This window comes from Sciurus vulgaris (genome assembly GCF_902686455.1).
Source record: "Sciurus vulgaris genome assembly, chromosome: 12".
NCBI classification, from domain to species: Eukaryota; Metazoa; Chordata; class Mammalia; order Rodentia; family Sciuridae; genus Sciurus; species Sciurus vulgaris.
The window spans coordinates 19,190,074-19,211,563 of NC_136473.1; the positions used below are offsets into that span (position 1 = coordinate 19,190,074).

General features: G+C 38.4%; 1 protein-coding gene across 4 annotated transcripts in view; it reads left to right on the forward strand.

Moving 5' to 3' along the window:
- The window catches only part of CAMK1D (calcium/calmodulin dependent protein kinase ID), a 386,022-nt gene that overhangs the window by 240,884 nt on the left and 123,648 nt on the right, over positions 1-21,490 (forward strand). For all 4 annotated transcript variants that reach the window (XM_079106243.1, XM_079106242.1, XM_079106241.1 and 1 more), the window contains one exon: positions 5,829-5,903. In XM_079106243.1, coding sequence (XP_078962369.1) covers positions 5,829-5,903 — 75 coding nt within the window. The remainder of the gene's footprint in view (positions 1-5,828; positions 5,904-21,490) is intronic.

Here is a 21,490-nt window from a genome sequence, read left to right on the forward strand (position 1 = left end):
CACAATCTTCTCCCTCCAGATCAATGAACCATGATGGAAGGAGGAAAGGAAAAAGAAAAACAACAACAACAACAACAACAACAAATAAAAACAAGAAATGCCGAACTATGATTTCTCTCTCTTTCTTTTTTCTGCATTTTTTCCCTCTCATTTGACACAGAGTTCAAAATTTGTGGCTCCGTGAACTGTGAAAAATCAGGCTGGAGGGGAAGACGATGTTGCTCTCAGTTTGTGGAAGCATGTGTATTCAATAGCATGTCCATTCTCTGGGTTCTGATGTTCCCTCCAGCTTGGGGGCTTTGGAATGAGGCCTACTTGTGCATTTGGAACTAATTTTTTTTTTTCTTTCTGCATGAATTAATTTAAAAATGTTTTCCTGGCTCTTTCTAGGGTTTTCTTGCTTGGCTGTCAGTTATGATGAGGCATCTGCATCAATACCCACATGCTATTTTCCCATTCAGCTTTTCTCTCTCTACCTAGGCCCACTTCCCTTTATCTACCTCTTCTGTCCTTTACTGGGGACTAGTGCGACTTGAGTGTAGGTTGCCATATAAACCGTTTACCTTCTACTCACAGATGTGTCAGCTAATGGCTACTTCAGGCCTGGTAGATGGTAGGTGATGAAAAGTAAATGAGGTTCTTTTTAATGGCTCAAGTTACTTCCAGTAGCATTATTATTACCTTAAATTATGTGTGTTTTAGAAGGGCTTGCACGAGGAATTTGGACATGAGCACTCCTCATGTATGAAAGTCCTCTTGGCTGTGTTGGAAGGACTGATTATTAACTTATGGGGGTTGAGCTATGCAAGTTGACAGAACCTCAGTCTTCCATTTACTCAGAACTGACGTCTCCACCTCTTCTCTGCCCACTTTTTCTCCATTTTGATGATGGCACTAGCAGTTATGGGCTTATGAGAAGCTCTTTCTAATTATTATTTCTGGATTCCTAACCATTCTGCTTCTGCTTCTGAACAAACATCTCTTCTCTGGTTTGCTTTGACCCACTGGGATCTCACCTGTCTGGATGTTTACAGCCAACTGTCTTGAGAATATTCACAAGAATCAGATAGTTCAACAAACATTACCAGGAGTAATATGTTGTTAGCGATAAAATAAAAACTTTGACTTTAGGTGCTATAATTTTACATAAATAACTCAATTTATATGAGTTCTTGGATATTCTCATTATAACTTAGTTACTACAGAGTTATAATGAAATAGCTTTAACAAGGGTTTGGGGGTCAGGACAGACTGAAATCCAATCTCAGTAGTGCCAATTATGAGTTACAGGAACCTGGGACACTTACTTACTTAGTCTCTTGAGATCTTAGCCTCTCCCTTCTACCTTCTTTCAAAAATGGGGGAAATCATTACTATTTTGTAGGACTGTTGTTGATAGTAAATGAAATAGTTAAAGGTCATTAGGGGCTAGGGTGTAAGTCAATGGTAGAGCATATTCTTAGCATGGTTGAGACCCTGGGTTCAGTTTCCTGCACCAAACAAAAACTCAATACAGTCTTGCATATGATTAACACTCAACAAATGGTAATATATAAAACAGCTACATAAGTAGCATCTAAAGAAAGTTATAAAATTTGTTCATCACTAGATTGAGATGATATGTTATATCCCAGGGGACTGAGGAAATTGCATTTATCACAGAAGAATCACAGTTGAGATGTTTGAGAAAACAATCTCAGAGATGTCATCAAATTTTCCAAACATAAAATGGTAGGAAATGAGATCTATAGACTGAGAAGCTTGACTTCAATGCACAGTAAAATTGTGGAATAGAAAATTAAGCAGCTGGTTTGTGATCGTTTAGTAAAGACAATAGTGTTTGCTAGGAGCTAACGTGGGTTTACTAAGAACAAATCTTCCCAAACTTCCTATTTCCCTTTTAAATAGTCTTATATGATGTGTAGAGCTGAGGAATGCCATTTCAGCAAAGCATCTAGTTGTCTCCTTATGGATAGGATGTTAAAAGATGAGCTGGAGATAGCACTACTGGATTTGCTACTCAACAGCAATCAAAGCCAGCTGATTAATGTCATTTACCTTGTTGGGAGTCTCTGGTGGCATACCATGGAGCTCTTTCATATTATCTTCCCACTTAAAATCTTAATTAGGAAGTTGGAGGAACATATATGGGATGGTTGTGTACCAAATATGCAAATGGCCCAAGGTTGAGAGGGAAAATATATACAATAATTGAATGATTAAAGATTCACACTACTGCTGGACACCAGGAGTACTGCATGGGACCCAGAAGGATTGAATTTAACAGTGCTAACCATGAGAACTTTAAAGCTCTAAAGTCTGAGTCAGAAAGGAAATCTTGGTAGAAGCTCAAGTAAAAATGATCTGGTGATTTAATTGACTCTGGCTTAAGATTATTCATTCATTTAACAAATAGGTACCAAATACACTGTTTGCCATGCCCCTTGTTTGCCATACTTTACATTGGGATCATTCCTTTCAGTTCTGAATACCATAGTCTGGACAAATGAGTGACAATAGGGTGATGAGGGGACTATCAACCATATTGCAAGATTATAACCCTCAAATATTTGCAGAAAGACAATATAAGCTTATTCTCTGTTGCTTCCAAGACTAACAACTAATTACCAGGAGGCCAATTTCTGGTGAATATGAGACAGACTTCTGGGAAGGATTTTAGCTCTCACCTGTGTGAGCTCATGGAGGCTAATACTTGTCTCCCTTTATGTCTTGGCCACCTAGATTCATAATGTGTGAGACTGCAAGTGGTTCCTGGTGGGTACCCAATTAATATTTGTTGAATGAGTAATGAGAGGAGGAAATTCAGCGTACGGTAGGCATCTGTGTAGGATAGATTCTGCCCAGTCTTAGAAATGTATGGATATTCACATGGCCTTTTGTTAAGACAATCTATGTACTAAAATAATTTTTATATTTTATGTTCTGTTTTTGTATATCATAAAGGGCCCTGAGGATGGAACAAGGTAACTGAAAACAGATGTGAGAGGCTAGAATGTTTTCTTTCTTTTTTTAATATGTATTTTATTTCTTTATTTTTGTGTGGTGCTGAGGATTAAACCCAGTGTCTCCCATGTGCTAGGCAAGTTCTCTACCCCAGCCCTAGAATGTTTTCTTTTGCCATGTCCTAACACCTCTAAGCTAATTAACCCACTTTTCTGAAGAGACAGTTAAGAGGTCCTTTTAGCATTTATTTGAAATGTCTCAAGTATGCTTCCTTAAATCTTACCCATCCTGGCTCAACCCCTGCTATTTTCCTGAATCCTCCATAATTCTGACCTGTGCAGGACTCTGCTTTCTCTGACCTTAAGGGCAATTCTGCAGAACTCAGCATTGAATCCTTTTCTCATTGCTTTCTGGTTCTCTTCATCTAGATGATAATCTTTTTGAGGGCAAAACCTTATTTTATAATTTTCTTGTGTGCTGCCAGACATATAACGGAAACTCAGTGACTGCTTGATTGCCTGATTCACTGACACGTGAGTTAAGAGGGGTGTACAGTAAGACGGCATCTCTGTAAACATTGCAAGACTGCTATTTGAGATGGTCCCTCCTATCTGTAATTCCTCTCTGGAATGCTCCCATGGATTAAAATTAATTTCAAGGCACCACTCCCATAAAACCTGTCAGGTTGAATAGGCTTTGCTTTCTCTACCCCATGTACCCCACAAGGGGGTGGATCGCAGTCTGAATTCGTTAGTCTGCCATTTTGGCTAGGCAGGTGCTTTGCGCATAGTTAGCTCTTCATGTGGAGTTGAATCTGTGTTAACTATTCAATGACTGAACACTAGGTTTCAAACATCTAGCTTCTTGACTCAACCTCCAAGGAGAGCCAGAATCGCCGGTGCCAATCTCTAACCCAGTTCAGAGAGTCACTTAGGGATTTGTGTAACTGGGGTGATCAGATTCAGCACCTGAAAACACAGGATATCCAGTATGTTCAAAATTCAGGTAAAAACAATGCAATATTTGGGACATACTTATACTAAAAATGTTTGTTGTTTATTTAGAATTCAAATGTAACTATGTGCTCTGTATTTTACCTAGCTATCCTCTGTGTAAATCCCATTCTTCCCAATTTCCATTAATAGAGACTCTTAATTAGCTCCCACATTAATTTGACTGAATAAAAGTACTTGTGCGCCTGTGACGATTCTTATGGCAAATATTTTAAATTTCAAAAAAAGAGAAAATCCACATGATGTGTTTTACCTTTCATGGTCATATTCTTTTGGGTATATCCAATAATGGTAATGCCACAAATGTCTAGGATGTTGGCAGTCCCCAGTTATGCTTTCTGGGTTTCCTCAGTAGCATAGTTTGTTTGATAAATTGCAATAATTTATTGCTGATATTATTTTACTGAGGTCATGCAGTAACCACCACTTACAAATAAATAAGTAGGTGCTGTGCATGGCAATCAGGTGAAACGTGAACCTAGTGTAATTATTTCAGTTCCAACAAAACAACTGCATTAATTAATAAGAGCTGTAGAAATCAAAGCAAAGCCTTGCCACTTTTAGTTAATTATCTTGTTCTTTCAAATCAAAAGCAAGCCAATATATTCTAGTTTACAAAGTTCTTTTTCGAGGAAGACATCTCACACGTGGGGAAACTGCTTACATTTTCTGTGACAATATACCTAATGTCGTTCCTTGCTGTTTAGAGGAAACAACCTTTAAACATCATTCGTTCATTCTGCAAATGTTTATTAAGCAGGTCTGTGCTAGGCGCAAAGGAGAAACAGCATGAATAATGTAGTCTCCGCTTTCAAGGGGTTCACAAGAATCTTCATGTTACATGCTTGATTTTAAATGGTTCAGCAGTCATTTCAGTGATGGGCTTGTTCATGGTAAGAACTAATTAACTCACTGAATAATGAAATGATGCTTCTCTCAAATGCATTAAATAAATATGGCACCTTACGTTCTGAGTAGAAACTACTCTTGATAGATAGTTGTAGGGGGTGGGATTAAGGCTGTTTGCTGCTCCTGGGTTGCTTCAGTTAGGACTTGGCTACTTAGAAGGTGGTCCTCAGCCCAGCAGCATCCTCACCTGCTTCTCTGGGTCTAATATAATATTTTCAAGCTCTATTTTGTGCATACATGTTGTCAGAGGATCTTATTAATATACAGATTCCTGGGCTATACGCTCAGACATTCTGATTTTGTATTACCAGATGGGGCTGAGAATTCGCATTTCTACCCAGTTCCCAGGAGATTCTGGGACTGCCTGTTGGGATCCACACTGTGAATGGCGCTGGTCTGCTTCACTTGGGAAACTGAATTGACATGTGGTGGTGTGGTAAACACGAACCCCAGTAAAAGGATCAAGCTGGTTTTCTTTTGCCTACTTTGGATCCATGAATCTGAGACAGTTCCCTGGAACACATAGGCTATTATGAAAGATGGATATGCACACAACCCACAGTTTGAACTGGTCTGTGATGGATGGCGTTGTGCGACAGCAGAAGACAGAGCAGTTAGATTTCACTCAGGAGTTCAGCCATTAGAGCTGGGTCCTGCAAGATAATAGGATGTTGACAAATTTGGCCTATGGCGATACATAGGAAGCAGGAATAGTTAAATTATTGCTAAATTTTAGTGTCTAGATACTTAGGAATGAAGAGGAGCAGAGATTAAGGAAGAAGAACGGTTAAGAGAAATAGTCTGAAAAAGTTTTGGGACAAGTCTTACCTATGTTGTCCAGGAGTTTGAGTCTGTCTTAGAACTCTTTGCTGTAATGACCTCTGTTTTTATAAGTTTTCATGTCTAGTTGTATTTACCAGTGTGCTTTCTTTTTCCTTCTAGGATTAAGCATGAAAACATAGTGGCCCTGGAAGACATTTATGAAAGCCCAAATCACCTGTACTTGGTCATGCAGCTGTAAGTACCTTGTTTAATTGATGAATGCAAACAGGATCATAAATGCTAATGTTGAAATAAAAGGATGCAGTGGGCGGGGTAAGAAAGTGATGAGGCCTGCCGGGGCACCGAGAAGCCTCGACAGGTCTGGAGACTGGGACTAGTCACTGGGACTAGTCTGCCTCTGCTAGATTAGAGTGGAAATCCTCCAGAGGATCCCATGCTACCATTGCTGGGTGTCTCCGTTGCTTTCTAACGTGCCAGGTCCAAAAGCTGCTGCCTGAAGACACTTCAGTGGGCCCACCATGGGGTACACTTTGCTCCTGTCTCTAGGAGAAACTCCCACCCTTGTCTTCATTTCCAGGGAAGCCGGGGGAGGGAAGCAGATGGCAGCGGTGCACTCTGTCCCTTCCTTCCTCTTCCTCTGGCAGATACATGTACAGGAGATTGAAGGGGGTGTCCGCGCCAGACAGGAGAAAAGTACCACTGGAGTCAGACCAGGGCATTATAGCCTCCATTAGAGTACCTCTGCATTCTAGCAAAACTGGAGATGACCAGAAGGGAAGACGTAATAAACCAAATACTCAGATAGAAACTTTACTGGAGCATGCTTTTTTAAAAAAAAATTTAAGTTGAAACCGGCATCTCGACTCCTGTAACACTTTAAGTGTTAAGATTCTGGAACTATCCTGAGGTTCTGGAATTTTGGAAAGTGCAACAGGATGTTATGCTTTGGCCAGGATGTGAGAAAATAAATTCTGGAACATCACATTATTGAGTTTTATGACTGAAGAGGATTTTTGATGAAGATCGAAATATACACTTAATTTCATTATTTATTAATGATTTTCAGGCATTGACTTGCCAAAGGTTTGCAGAAGAATTGATGTGTAAGCTAGCAGTTTATTTTTCATGTATTTCTCTCTTCCTATGAGTGTTTAAACAACATATTAAGTTGGGATCATGTTGGGATACAAATAAGTGCTCATCACTGCATTATTTTATTAATATTATTTTGGTGGTACTGGGGATTGAACACAGGACATAGCACATTGCTAGGCAAGTGCTCCACCACTAAGCTACACCCCCAGCCCCTTTCTAAATTTTATTTATTATTTAGTACTGGTGTTTGAACTCAGGGGTGCTTTCTCACTGATCTACATCCCTATCCTTTTTATTTTGAAGCAAGTTCTTGCTACACTGCTTAGGTCCTTGCTAAATTGCTGAGGCTCTCCTCAAATTGGTGATCCTCCTGCTTCAGCCTCCAGAGTAGCTGGGATTACCAGTGTGTGCCACTGTGCCTGACTTCTTTTTATTTTTTTAATTCTGAGATAGGCTCTTACTAAGTTACCCAGCCTGGCCCTGAATATTCAATCTCCCTGCCTCAGCCTCCCCAGTCACTGGGGTCATGGGCCTGTGCTACCACACCCAGTCCATTACTGCATTTATTATTTTTAAAATATTTTAGTAGGTTATGACATTTTGTGTAAATATTTTTTAAATGTTCAGTCGGAAAGCATCTGTCTGATTTTTCTCTGGAGACTACTATTATAAGCAGTTAACTGATTGGTTCAATGTTAACTCTCCATTAACCTAAGTATAATTTTTCCTCGTCTCCTGTTCTTTGTTTTATGATTTGCCATATTTCTCGGTTTTCCCAGAGAGCCATTTCCAATAATTTTCTCCAAATTTGGGAACACATCCTGGAAGCGCATATGAGTTTTATTACAGAGTCTGCTCTTTAAAGATTCAAGTGAGCTGGGCATGGTGGTGCTTACCTGTAATCAATTCAGGGTGCTGAGGCAGGAGAATCTCAAGTTCAAAGTCAACATGGACAACTTAGTGAATCCCATCTCAAAATAAAAAATAAGAAGGGCTGGGGTAGAGCACCACTGTCAATCCCTAGCATCTTAGAAAAAAAAAAAAAGAAATATATATAAATAAATAAATATATATATTTATATATAAATAAAATATATATTTTAATAAATATATATTTTATATAATCATATATATTATATAGAATATATAATTATATATATAAATAAAATATATAATATATTAATATATGTTAATAAATATATATATAAATAAATATATAAAGAAATAAATATATATAAAAAGATATATATATATATCACCTAATAAGAATGTGACATTTCAGTGACAAGCAAAAATCCCACAAAATGTTTATATTTAAGTGAGTACTTTTTTATTGGTAATGTGGAAAGTACTAATACTTGAATCCAAAGTGAAATATATTTACTTGCTTTAGTTTTGAGTATATGGAAATATACTGAATATCAGTTAAAGTACCCCAAGTACATAAATCTCAGCTCTGCCTCTTACTAACTGGGTAAAGGGCTGGGTCTCTTTGAGTACCAGTTTCCACAGTGGGAAAAAATGAAAATAATAATAATATTTACATTAGAGAACTATAGCAAGTGGTAAATGTGCAAATGTATGGAAAACTGTCAAGGTACAGAAAATTTCTGTTATTTCAAAAGATTTCTGTGGCCTTTGAAGTTTTCCTGCCTTTGCCCATGATCCAATCAGCGATAGCCTCACTGATTTCATTCACTAGAAATAATTAAAATCAAGTCAGATCGTGTGTCTGGCTTTATTTACTCATGATTTTGACATTCATTCATATAGTATCATGTCCCCAGTACCTCATTCCTTTTTATCTCTGAGTAATATTCTGGTATAGACATTTCATGTTTTATCCACTGTCCAATAATAGACATTTGGGTGGTGACTATTATGAATCTATGAACATTTACATACAAATTTCTGTGTTGTAGATGTACATTTGGGTAGAATGACTGGGTTGTATGGTAAATATTGTGTTTAACTTTTTAAGAAATGCCACTTTTATGTAAAAAAAAATTGTAGGTAAATTCCTCTTGCTTTACATTCTTGCTAACTACTGAAGTTTTTAGTGTTCTCTTCAATCCATTCTGATGGGTGTGTAGTGGTATTTCAGAATCTTGGAATGGTTTTAATTTGTATTTCCCTGCTGATGAATTATGATGATTAGTTTTTTGTGCCTTGATTGATCATTTGTACATCTTTTTTATTAGAAAATTATTTCAAAACTTTTCCCAAGTCTCTGTTGGATTATCATTATATTATTGGGCTGCAAGTGTTCTTTGTATATTCTATCCTTTGTCAGATACATGTAATGTAAATATTTCCTCCCATTTTGTAGCTTTTTTTTCTTAAATGATGCCTTTTTTTAAAAAAAAAAGCTTTATTGATATATAATTCACATACAATATTATTCCCTAATTTAAGGTGTACAAATAAATATTTTTTTTAAATTACAGATACAACCATCTGCACAACCTAATTTTAGGGCATTTTTGTCCTTTTAAAGGAAACCCTGTGCACATTAACAGTCACTCTGTTTCCTCCCTCCCTGATCCTTGGCAGTCTCCTCTGTTGGTCTCTATGGATTTACCTATTTTTAGGTATTTCATAGAAATGGAATCATACAATACATGGTCTCTTGTGACCTGCTTCTTTCAGTTAACTTAAATGTTTTCAAAGTTCATTCATTTGGCATATTTCAGGGCTATATTCCTTTTTATTGCTAAATAATATCCCCATTATATAGATTCACTGCATTTTATTTATCAGCTCATTGGTTAGTAAAGACTTAGTTTATTTGTGCTGTTTGTTATGAATGATGACATGAGGCCTGTTTGCTTACAGATTTTCATTTCCTTTGGGTACCTACTTATGTATGGAATTGCTGGGTTAAATGGTAAATATGTGTTTGACATTTTAAGGGCTGTTGTCCAAAATGATGGTACTGTTTTACCAGCCCTGGGCCTGGTGCGAGGATTCCTACCTCTCTCCAGCCTTGCCAGCACTTGCTGCTGTCTGTCTTTCTGATGTTAGCCATATGTGGGTGTGAACTAGTATCTCTTGGTTTGATTTGACTGATGACTAACATTTGTATGTGTGTTTATTGGCCACTAGTGTTCCTTTCTTACAAAAATACCTATTCAAATTCTCATCTGTTTTTAAATTAAGTAACTTTATTGTTGTGTTGTAAGACTTCTTCAGAGAGTTGTAAGTTCTTTGTAAGATATGCGATTTACAAAGATTTTCTCCTATTCTTTGGGCTTTCTTTTTACTTTTTGATAGTTCTCATTTGCAGCACAAAATGTTTTAATTTTGATGTCTATTTTTTCTTTTGTTGCTTACGCTCTTTGCTGTCATATCTAAGAAACTGTTGCCTAATTCTTTTTTTTTTTCCTATGTGGAATATGTATATTTAGAAGAGTCAAATACATAGAAACAGAGCAGAACATGATTGCCAGAGGTAGGACTTGGGGAGATGTGCAGCATTTCATACTTCTGAATCTTCCTTAGTCCTATGGTCCACCAAAATGCATCAGATTTTTTCACAGGGTCTTGTTCCTCAATAGATAAGCAGAGCAGAATTAATCACAAAAGTATCCCTGTCATTGTAAAAGTGAGGTGATCTCTTCACCTTATCAGAAAATATGTTTTTCCCTAGCTCTGTGCCTCTTATTCTCTAAGGTTCATTTCATGTGTCACCTCTGACCTCCCTCCTCTATTCTCTACCACCGTGTTATTTCATTTTTCTAGTTGGTCACTGCTGTTATATAAAATGCAATTGATTTTTATGCTAAATTCACTTATGAGTTCTAATAGTTGTTTTGTGTATTTATTTTTATCTAACAATCATGTCATCACAATTTCCATTAATTCTAGTTGGTCCCCAAAGGAATTCTATTTGGTAAAACTTTGACAGTTTAGTTTAAAATATTAAGTGTATCTTAATGTCATAATTATGTCTTTAAAATAATTTGTCAGTTCAGAAATAAATTCAGATTAACCTCTCTTATCCCTTCCTCTTTTCCATTAATGATCTAAATTAGTGAGATTTATAAAAAGAAACAATAAAAAAAAGAAATCAAAAGAAAAAAACAATGACAGAAAACACTGATATATCAAACTCTATGGGGAAAGTCAATGGTTTGGTTTGAGGATTTTGTGGGCTGTATAATTGTTTTGGTTATTGTATTTTGGTTTTTGTTTGGCAAGGCTCAATACTTTTTGTTCCCAAGAATCCATTTTTCTGGGGGAGTGGGTCTGGATCAGTGGAAAGTGGTTTTTGTTGTTTTGTTTGCTTGTTTGTGTTTGCTTTTGTTTTTGGAAGCTTAGAAAGTCCTCAATTTCTGAATACTTAGAATGTAACATTTTAGGGGACTATATTTTGCAATATTTGTGCCTGGCAGGTTTTTTGTTTCCTAGGAAACATTAGATTGAACACTGAAACTCAAATATAATAGAGGATGCTCAGCACCCTAATTTTATTACTTTTTAAATTGCTGTTTTGATTCTGAGTATTGTAGCATATTTGTCTCTTTGAAGAAAAAGAGACTTGACTGTTTATAGAGGTCTGTATTTGAATTTTTAAATAATGTTGTTATTTTAAAATATGTTTTGTAGTTGTAGTTTTATTTATTTATATTAAAACTTTATTTGGGGTTTTCAACAGCTACCTTTTTTCAAAATGCTATTTTTGGGGACATTCTCCTGTAGACAGTGGGAGGGTCAGTATGACAATGAGATCAGTTATAGATGAAAAGTCAGTTTGTTTTGAATTTATTTCACATCTGACTCTGCTTGTGGAATATCAATCCATATATTTGGAGATAATGAAGGACATCTCTTACCTTCTCCCCTTTCACATCTATAACAGCTTGAGAAGAAAAATAAGCTTAAGGTTGAAATAATTGAAAGGATGCATCAGAAATATTAAAAAAAAAAAAGAATTAGATTATATGGCTATTGAATTAACTTTCGTATGTGGTTAACTTGAATTTCTATCTCCAGCCTGGCCTCCTCTCTGGAACTCCAGGCTGTTATATCCAACTGTCTACTCAGTGGTTCTACTTGGCTGTGTAATAAACATCACTCACTTCTCATATCCAAAGTAAATTTTGGATTTTTTTTTTTTTTTTTTTACAAAATCTGCTTCTCCTGATGTCTATCTCATCTTAGCAACTGACGACTCTGTTCTTCCAGTTCTTGGGCCAAAAACCTGGAGTCAATTCTTAACTCATCCTTTTCCCTTACACCCAACAACCCACTGGCAGATCCAGTGGTCACCAACTTTATGATTTATAGCAAACCCCATCACTTCTCGTCTTCTCCACCACTACCGCCCTGGCCCAAGGCATCATCAGACGGAAGACCTGCTCTTCCCCCAAGCCCTCCCCACTGTGCTGTTCTCTCAGTGTGGTAGCCAGGCCTTGCCTGCCCTTGTTGAAATCTCTCTTTGGCATCCCATCTAAGCCAAGCACACGGTCTTCACAGTGGCCTCCAGGGCTGCATCTGTCCTGGCCCCTGGGAACTCCTCAGATCTTCTGTCCCGTTTCTCTCTCTCCCATCCAGCTGCAGCCAGACACCTTCCTTGCTGTTCCTCAAGGATCACCTTGCTTGCACCACTCAGGATGCTCTGTTCCTGCTCTTCTCTCTGCCTGGAACACCACCCTTACAGATCTTAGTGCTCTCAGAACAATGGAAATACTGGAATTTCTGCCAAATGTCACCTTTTCATTGAGATATGTCCCCCGCTTTCCTGTACAAAAGAGCAACTGATTCCTCCAGTTCCTGCCACAAGCCCCTCCATTCCCTGCCCCCACCCCAACTTGATCTCTCTCCATAGTTCTGTCACCATCTTAGAAAAGTTACTGTGCTTTCCTGTCTGCCAGAATACTGCTCATACCTTATGGTAGGTACTTAATTACTATTTGTTCAATTAATAGGATCACATAGAAAAGGAATAATGGGAGCACATATTTGTAGCCTTACAACAAACTTAGGAGTTTGTATTATCCCAATTCTACACGAAGAACCTGATCAGAGAGGTTGGGGCATCTGCTCTACCCAGTGCGTACTCCTGGCTGATGCGATGTAATACACAGCCCTTTCTAGGAAGAAAATTCCTGTAGGAATTGTGTGTGTGTGTGTGTGTGTGTGTGTGTGTGTGTGTGTGTGTGTGGTACTGGGGGCTGAACCCAGGGATATTTTACTACTGAGCTATATTCCTAGTCCTTTTTACTTTTAGGTGGTCTCACTGAGTTGCCCCATTTGTCACCTTCCTGCCTCAGCCTTCTAAGCTGCTGAGATTACAGGCTTGTGCCATTGTGCCTGGCTTGTAGTTATTATTAATGGGAACAATTCAGTTTACCAGGAAAACTTTATTAATTGTGACTTAATAAGTATTCTAAAAGCAGAGCTAACTAGAAAGTATCCTAGCGTATCGTGATTTGTGAGGGAAAATAATAAGTCTTCTCACCAATATCATAGGAATGTGCTAGAACCGTTTCATTCCATTAACAAGAGTTATCACATTTCTTTCTTAAATAATATTTTCAATTAATGAATGGATGGGTGCACTTTATCATTGTCATGATTTGTTACATTGTACTTATTCCACGTGAGATACAAATATTTGTAATATTTCATTGACTCCATGATGACTTTCAAATACGTACAACCAGTTACCTTCTGAGCTTGAAAAATGAAGAATTAAACTCATGTTGTTTAAAGAATATTAATTTGGTTCCCAAGTAGCCCAAGATGAAAATATATGCAGCTTCCAAGAGGAAATATGGTTTATGTTCTCTGTTGGCTTGTGCGTGAAGCTGTTTGAACAGCTCCCTGGTTGGGAGGTCTCTGGTGTTAGCTTTCATGGGGATATTGTATTCATAATTTATACACTGTGTTCTCAGAAACATTTTTAATTAGAACACAAATTATTACTCTCAATAGAAAGCCAAGTAACCAAGCATAATAATGAAGACAAAAGTTTCTGAATATAACATTCTAATGTATTTACAAATGAATTACCAAAATCTTATTGTTGTTCACCACAGACACCAATGGAAAGCCTAGAATTCCTGTGGTTTCTGGTCAGTATTGGATGGGTGGGAAGGAGATTGGGGGATGCCAGGAAGCACAATGGGTCCTCTGTAGGAGCTGTCTTTCTAGAAGAGAGAATATAGCCCACAGTGATTGCTTTCTTTGAGAGGAGACCCCTGAAACAGGCTGGTTAAGTTAGCCAGAGGAATGTGCTGGGCTGACCAAAGGACTGGTACAGAGAGGCATCAAAGAGCTAGGATGGGACAAAGAGTAGAGTCTGTAAGGGTCCCTGCCTGTGAAGGTTCCATCTGGGAGGTACCTTCTGTGAGGGACCCCATCAGTGAGGGTTCCATCTGAGAAAGTCTTCATTGGTGAAGTTCTCCATGTAGGAGGGTCTCCGTCTGGGAGGACTCAGTCTGTTAAGAATTCAATTCATGAAGGGCTTTTGGGTTCCATTTGGCTGGGATGGAGGAGCTGTGTGACATCCTGGTAGGAGACATATCTGGAGATGTTGGCAGAGGCCAATTGAGTGATTCTGGCTAATGCTGCTGCTCTGTCACCCCCTCTCCCAGTTAAATATTGAATATGTTCTGTTATTTATTTATTTATTTATTTGTTTGTTTGTTTGTTTGTTTGTTTATTTATTTCAGCCACTGGAAATCCTACTGAGATGTAAAGGGCTGAGAGAAGTAAAAAGATAAAGAAAGAACAACCAAGGTTCTGTGTAATCATGAACCAGTATTACTGGGTTCAGCTTCATGAAGTTGCCCATACAGTCATGATTTTGGAGATCCTTCATCTTTTTCAATGCAAGCTTTTACAATTTTAAATTTCCGCTGAATTCTGTTTTGGCTGTACCTTAAAGGTTTGGGTATGTCATTTGTCTCAAAATATTCACCGATTTCCCTTTGATTTCTTCTTTGACCCGTTGGTGGCTTATGAGCATTTTGATTAATTCCTTCATATTTGCGAATTTCTGTTTTCCTTCTGCTATTGATTTCTGGTTTCCTTCCACTGTGATCAGAAAATATACTTTGTGTGACTTCAGTCTTTTTAACTTTATTAAAGCTTGTCTTGTGACCTAAGGTATGGTTTCTCCTGGAAAACGTCTCCTGTGAACTTGAGAATGTGTTTCTCTGTTGCTGGTGGAGTGAGAGCTCTCTGTATGTCTGTTAGACCCACTTGGTCCATTGTGTTGTTCAAGTCCTCCATTTCTTTTGTGATCTATTCTTTGGTCATTCTGTTATTGAAAGAGGTACATTGAAGTCTTACACTATTATAGAGCTGTCTGTATTTCTCCCTTCAACTCTGTCAATACTTGCTTCATATATTTTGAAGCTCTGAGGTCTGTTGCTTGTATGTTTATAGTGATTATATCTCTTCTTGGTGAATTTGCCCTTTCACAGATATTTATGGTTCTTTTTTGTCTAGATGTTTTATAATCATGTTTTTAATACATTTTTTGCTTAAAAATTTTCACAGTATTTTTCTAAACATCCAATTACCAAATTTAATGGCACTGAACCACCTTCATTAAACATCTAGTGAATTCTTAAAAGTATGCACAATTTTTAAATTCCATAATTTATTTGTCCTGTGCTGGGAATTAAACCTGTGACCTCATGCATAGTAGGCAATCATTCTACCACTAAGCAACATCCCTGTCCCCAGTTTTCATACTTTTATGAACAATCATAAAAGTTTTGAAAAGTAACATCTGATCACGAACACTCAATTTTGAGAATCCATAGAAGTACATTAAGGAGAAGAACCAGACTTAAGATATAAAGCATCAATTTCAAAAATTATCCATTTCCTCACTTACAGATTGCACAGATATAGAAAGATCTAATTAGAAATTTGGGTATTACTTGAAAGTCAGCGAGTTCAGACTTGTTAAATGAAGTAATATGGATGGTATTGCCCCAATCTTTGTTGCTTCTCTTTTCCTAGTAGATAAAAACTTGGAGCTTGTGAAAAGAGCACCTACATGGTAAAAAATTACAGAATATATCTGATTAGATATTCTAGTTTGATGTATTCCCAGACTGCAATTCTGTTTGATGACTTAATCAAAGAAGCAGCACTCCACTTCAACCAAACCTGTTTGCTCCTGGCCTGCAAATACCATGTGTGAGTTCCTGCCTTGGGCTTTCTCTCATTATAGAAATTAGAAAGAATTTCTCCGCCTATTCCTCTCAAGCATCCAGACCCTGTCTTTTCTGTTATAGCATTGCACCAGGCCAAATCCTGCATGGCCCACCCGACTTCTTACTGCCCTTGTGCCGTGAGCACCACACATGCTTACGACATCATGATCAGATCGGGGTATCTGGCACATCCATCTCCTCAAACAGTTCTCATTTGGGAGATTTTGTCAACCATCTGGAATGAGACTTTGGGGGAGCTCTTGCAAGGTTTATTGAAGAAATTGATTTAGGAGTGTTCTAAGTAGAAAGAGCACCGGATGGAAGGAGGGAGCCGCTGCCTCAAGGCTGGCTTCTGTCTTTGATGAGGTCTCCTGTTCAGCGCCCGGCCTCTCCAGTCTCTCTGTACAATAGAGGGAGTTTTATTGTTGTCGTCTGTCTGTTTTGGCAAGCCCAACGTCCCAGTTGTAAAATACCACGGTCTCAGGTGTCTTTTGCTGTCCCGTGTTCTCAGTGTAAATCTGCACGAAACAAGTACAGTTGTTAGAAACCAGTTGTCAGGCTTTCTGCATTTGCCAGGGAAGTCTTTTCAGCTCCTGAGATGAGAGTTCTAAAACTCAATCTCCTCTCCTTGAATCCATGGAACCTTATGAATTGCACAGCCTGGTGATGCCAGGCACGCGGCCCCCGGAAGGCAGGAAATTTGGAGTTTTCTCCTGGGACAGGGGAACGAAAGCTGTGATGGCTGAGAGGCCCTGGTTCTGGTGTGGAACCCGGTGTGTAGAGTTCTGTTGGATCCCCTTGGCCACAGCTGGGTGATTGACTTTACATCTTGAAGTGAAAAATCCTTGCTCCTTTGTGGCTCAGGTCTCCACTTGTCCCCAGCCAGCCTTCCTCCTTTCTGCCAGTCCCTCTTCTCTGGCCAGGTTCTCTCACATGTTGACTTTGGTGACTGATTCACAGAGTTTTACCCCTTTCCCTGGCTTCCATGACCAGGGTGACTAGTGTGGTGCCATTGTGACCTGCTGTACTCCAGAATTGACAAGCTCCTGTCTTACAACTGCAGTGAAAAGCAACACAACCCTGGTCACTCTCTAGAACCATCTTCTCCGGGACTGCCACCACACCGCAATCTTAGGTTCTCCCACGGCACATCTGCCTTCAGCCTAATTGAGGAAAATTCAATTTCTTCCTTTCTTCTTCTTCTTCTATTTTTTTAAATACTTTTTAGTTGTAGATGGACACAATGCCTTTATTTTATTTTTATGTGGTGCTGAGGATCGAACCCAGTGCCTCACACGTGCTAGCCACAGCTCCACTCCACTCCCTCCCCTCAATTTCTTTTTCTTTCTTTCTTTTTTTTTTTTTTTTTTTTTTTTTTGGTTGCCTGTTATTTGACATTGCTGAGGACCCCCTAGTGCCTCCCCAACCAGGGGTTTCCCTATCCTGCCTGACAAGCTTCCAGCCTCTTCCCTACAGCCACTCTCTTGGCAGAATTTTTCCCTCTTTGCCTGATGCAACCACCTTGCAATGCAGAACTCAGCACGGTGCAGCTGCCTGCCCGCTCTGCATCTACATCTGGGCTGCAGGGCCTGGGCCGGAAACCACAGAGTTGGGCAGGTTGGAGCTGCTGAGAATTAAATGGTTTCCATTCTCAGGACCACTCTGATCTCCTATTCCACAATTCTGCTTAAAACCTTCTGTTCTGCTGTATTCTGTTTATTCTAGGTGTGTATTATCCTTCCCAAGCTACCTGCTCCATAGCCTTTGAAGAGAGTACTTTGGAGATTGACTTAAATGTACCAAACTGGAATCAAACTTTTTTGTAAACAAATTCCCCATATTTTGGTTGCATTAGTGAAAAAGCAGTTGGAAATCTATAATCAATGTATTAATGTATTAAGTGCCCCAAATAGTTGTGTTTGAAGTTCATAGAAAATTGTAATCATTGATGGAAAAAAAATCTTGAAGCAAATCCCTACAAAAGAAACTGAACCAATTAAATGATGAAAGCTTAAATAGTGTATGAGTTAGTTTTTCAAATCTGTAATTGTGCTTAGAAATAATTCAGCCTATGGAAAGCATCTTAGTGGAGCTCCTATTTTTATTTGGATAATTTTATATCAGTACAGCAGTGTGGGAAGAAATTGAGAAATCTGATTATATTGCAGCATCCAATTGGGAGAAACATTTAAGAATCATTAGTAGGGATCATTTATTTCCCAGTTCCATCCTTTATTTAAAAGTATTTTTTAAAGAAAGGTAGTATTTTTCAAAGAAAAGTAGCAAAATAACCACATCTATAAAAAATGTTTGGGCTGAACTATTTGTATATTTTGATTAAAAATTTACAGTTTAGAATTTGCACAGTTAGCAGGATTTGTTGTGAACTTACGAGGTGTTTTAGCATGTCTAGAGAGAGTATTTTTCAAGTTAAAAATATTATGGTCAGGTGAGAAGAATGAATTGAAGTTGTAGTAATCCTAACATGCAACTTTATAGCGAATTATAGACAATTTTATGAAAAATTAAAATGTGATGGAGATACCAGACCTGATTATAAAATGAAATAATAAAAACATTATGGTGAAGAACCAATGCCTGGGGGGAAGGGGATTAATACAAATATAATTTTCCTATACTTGGTAACTTTCTGAACTCTAGAAATGTAGCTACATCACTTAGTTGCTAGGCCAGTTAACTGCCCTCTAAACGATAACCTTGTAGGCTTAGTTCTTAGAACTCCAGGTCTTAGGGAGGTGGACTCAAGTCATCTTAAGTTACTTACTGCTGCCTGTGGTGAGGGCCACTTTGCCATAACACTCGCACGTGTTTTTTACTGTCTTCCTTCTTTCTTTCTATACCTGTGAACTACTTACTGTAAATTCCCTGTGCATGGCCTTTGGTTACACAGGCCAAGAATTCAAACCCAGCGATGTTGTCATGGTTAAGAAATGATGTCAGATTTCCTATAAAAGCCCCATGTCACCTCAGCTCAAGGCCCCCCAGAACTTCAGAGCGCTAGCTCATCTGGGTTCATAGTGGAAATAAACCCGAGTTCTCCAACCCCCGAGTGGTGCTTGGTCTCTTGCTGAGCATGATTTCTGTAACAAAAATAATAAATCCACACTGGGAAAAAGAAATGAATTCTTCAGATATGGCTTTAGAAACATAAATTTTAAAAAGTGATAAATACCTGTGAATTTGTGCTGAATAATTATTCTACATGTTATTTTCTAATTTTAGATAATTAACAAAAAAGTTAAAACATTAAATTTTTAAAAAAAATTTTTTATCGTGTAGTTAGGAATCCTAGGGCCTTGTCAAGTGCTCTACCACTGAGCTACATCCTCAGCTTCCAATACTCTTCTTAACCTCCCTTCCCAGTAAGAATTAAACCAGTCCTTCCTGTCTTTTTTTTTTTTTTTTAATTACTTATTTTTTTAAACGGTGCCTTATACTGTGGTTTTATTTTGTTCTTTTTGCTCTTATTCGTTTCCATGGCTGCCTTTACTTATTTACACTCCTGGAAAACAGGATCTCTGTCTTAGAATTTTTGCTTCCTAAGGTCTAGCCGAGGTCACAGTTCTGGTACAGTGGAGTGGGTATTGACTATTGCTACATACGAGGCAAGGCTTATTTCCCAGAGGGCCCCTGGAAACACATTATTCAGTTACAGATCTTGGTGGAGTCTCAGGAGACAACTATTTGCCTTCCGTTTCTGTCTGGAGTATTATATGCCAACCACCTGAGATAAATGTTTACCTGCTGTATACAAGATGACCTATTCCAGGTGAACTGTATTTCTAGGGTTGAGGGTTCTTAACATCAAATAAAGAGATAAATTAGTGCAACAACTGAAAAAAAAATCTGGCATCTGAACATCTTCTGAATATTTTCTTATAGTTTCTTTTCATTACAAGAATCACAAATGGGGATGTATGATATTTACACAAGAACCTGGCCAGTTCTATCACTTTTGCACATTGTGGCTATAGTAATTTGTTCAATTCATACGGTAGTATATATTTTTTAAATAAGCAGTTTTTTAAAAATTATTTCTAAACCTTCTAATTTACCTGACTTTTTTTTTGAGACATATAAATCAATAATTTTCTACTCTCCCTAGGAATGTCTTACAATTAGCTACCTCCTGTGGTGACCCTTACTGAGGGCTCATGATTTAAACAGCAGGAGCCCTTTCTTCCAAAGAACTTGGCATAAATCAGTAGAAAATATCCTGGTGGGATGACTTCTCAGACATTCTGTTCTCTGATGTCTGATCCAACATAGTGTCTTTTTCTTTTCCTATCACATCTGACTCTATGGACATGCCATCAGATGTTATGGGTCTATCAAACACCTCTGTTAGCATCATAAACTTGACACTTCCAGGGAGAGTGCTGGGTTCTTAAAGCATTGAGAAGTTAGAAAATATGTACAGCTGCCACCAAGTTCCTGCACATGGGCCTCTCTGATTTGTTCTACTTAGCACAAAGTGACCAACAGGTTCTGCAGTGTGCATTACTCTCTCTCAAAAAAAAAAAAAAAAAAAATTCCCCATCCTTAGTCTTATGACTTCATTTGTGTTGTGTCAAAGGTATTAAATATCACATCAGTATGCAATGTAACTTCATCACTTTTAGAGTGCACTTATGCATCTGAGTAAAAATACCATGCTTAGTTGCCCCCTAACACTTTCTCATTTACTTAGTCATTAAGGGTCTGAATAAATGGTTACTGGAGGAGTGATAAAAGCCAGGCATGGTGGTGTGTGCCTGCAATCCCTGCTACTCAAGAGGTTGAGGCAGGACAGTAGCAAGATCAAGGTCAACCTGGATAATGTGTTTCCTGGGCAGGGGAGGGCTGGAAATTCAGCCTTGCCTCCCAAGAGTACGTAGCAATAGTCATTACCAACTCCACTGTATCAGAACTGTGACCGCTGCATGGTAGAACTATCTGGGGACACCAGGCGTGCCTGCATTTTAGCATCTGATACAAGGATTCAGTGCTGAGTGACTCCCTCCAACATCTGCAAGAGCCACCAGGACCCGGCAATAGCTGCCCTTATTAAGTTTGATCAAATATCTGCTTTCCCATGAAGTACAGCTTGTTTAACTGAGAGTGAATTGAGCCGGGCCCTTGGAAAGAGCCTGAACTCTTCATCATCTGTTTCCAGGAATAGTTCTTCAGACACTGAATTATGCATATTTTTATTCAGAAAAGTCACCCCAGGCCTCCTCGGTGGTGATTTACTGTCTTCCCTGTTCTTCATCATCTGGGCTTGACGGAGAGAGTGGATGGCATTTTCGAGTGGAAACCAAGTCATGGAAGATTAAGGACAGGAGAGCGCCCTGAGGAAAATTGACTCTTGCTTTGGGAACAGACGAGTGGACAGTAATGGGGAATTTGGGCTCTCAGTAGTTTTGAGGGAGATTAGGAGGATTAGGTGGGACTCTGCTTTACCTGCTTCTTGGCTTCGAGTACATCTTATTTTCTTCCATCATCTCCCAACTACAGCTGCCCTCTGTTTATGGCCAGGGAGCTGAT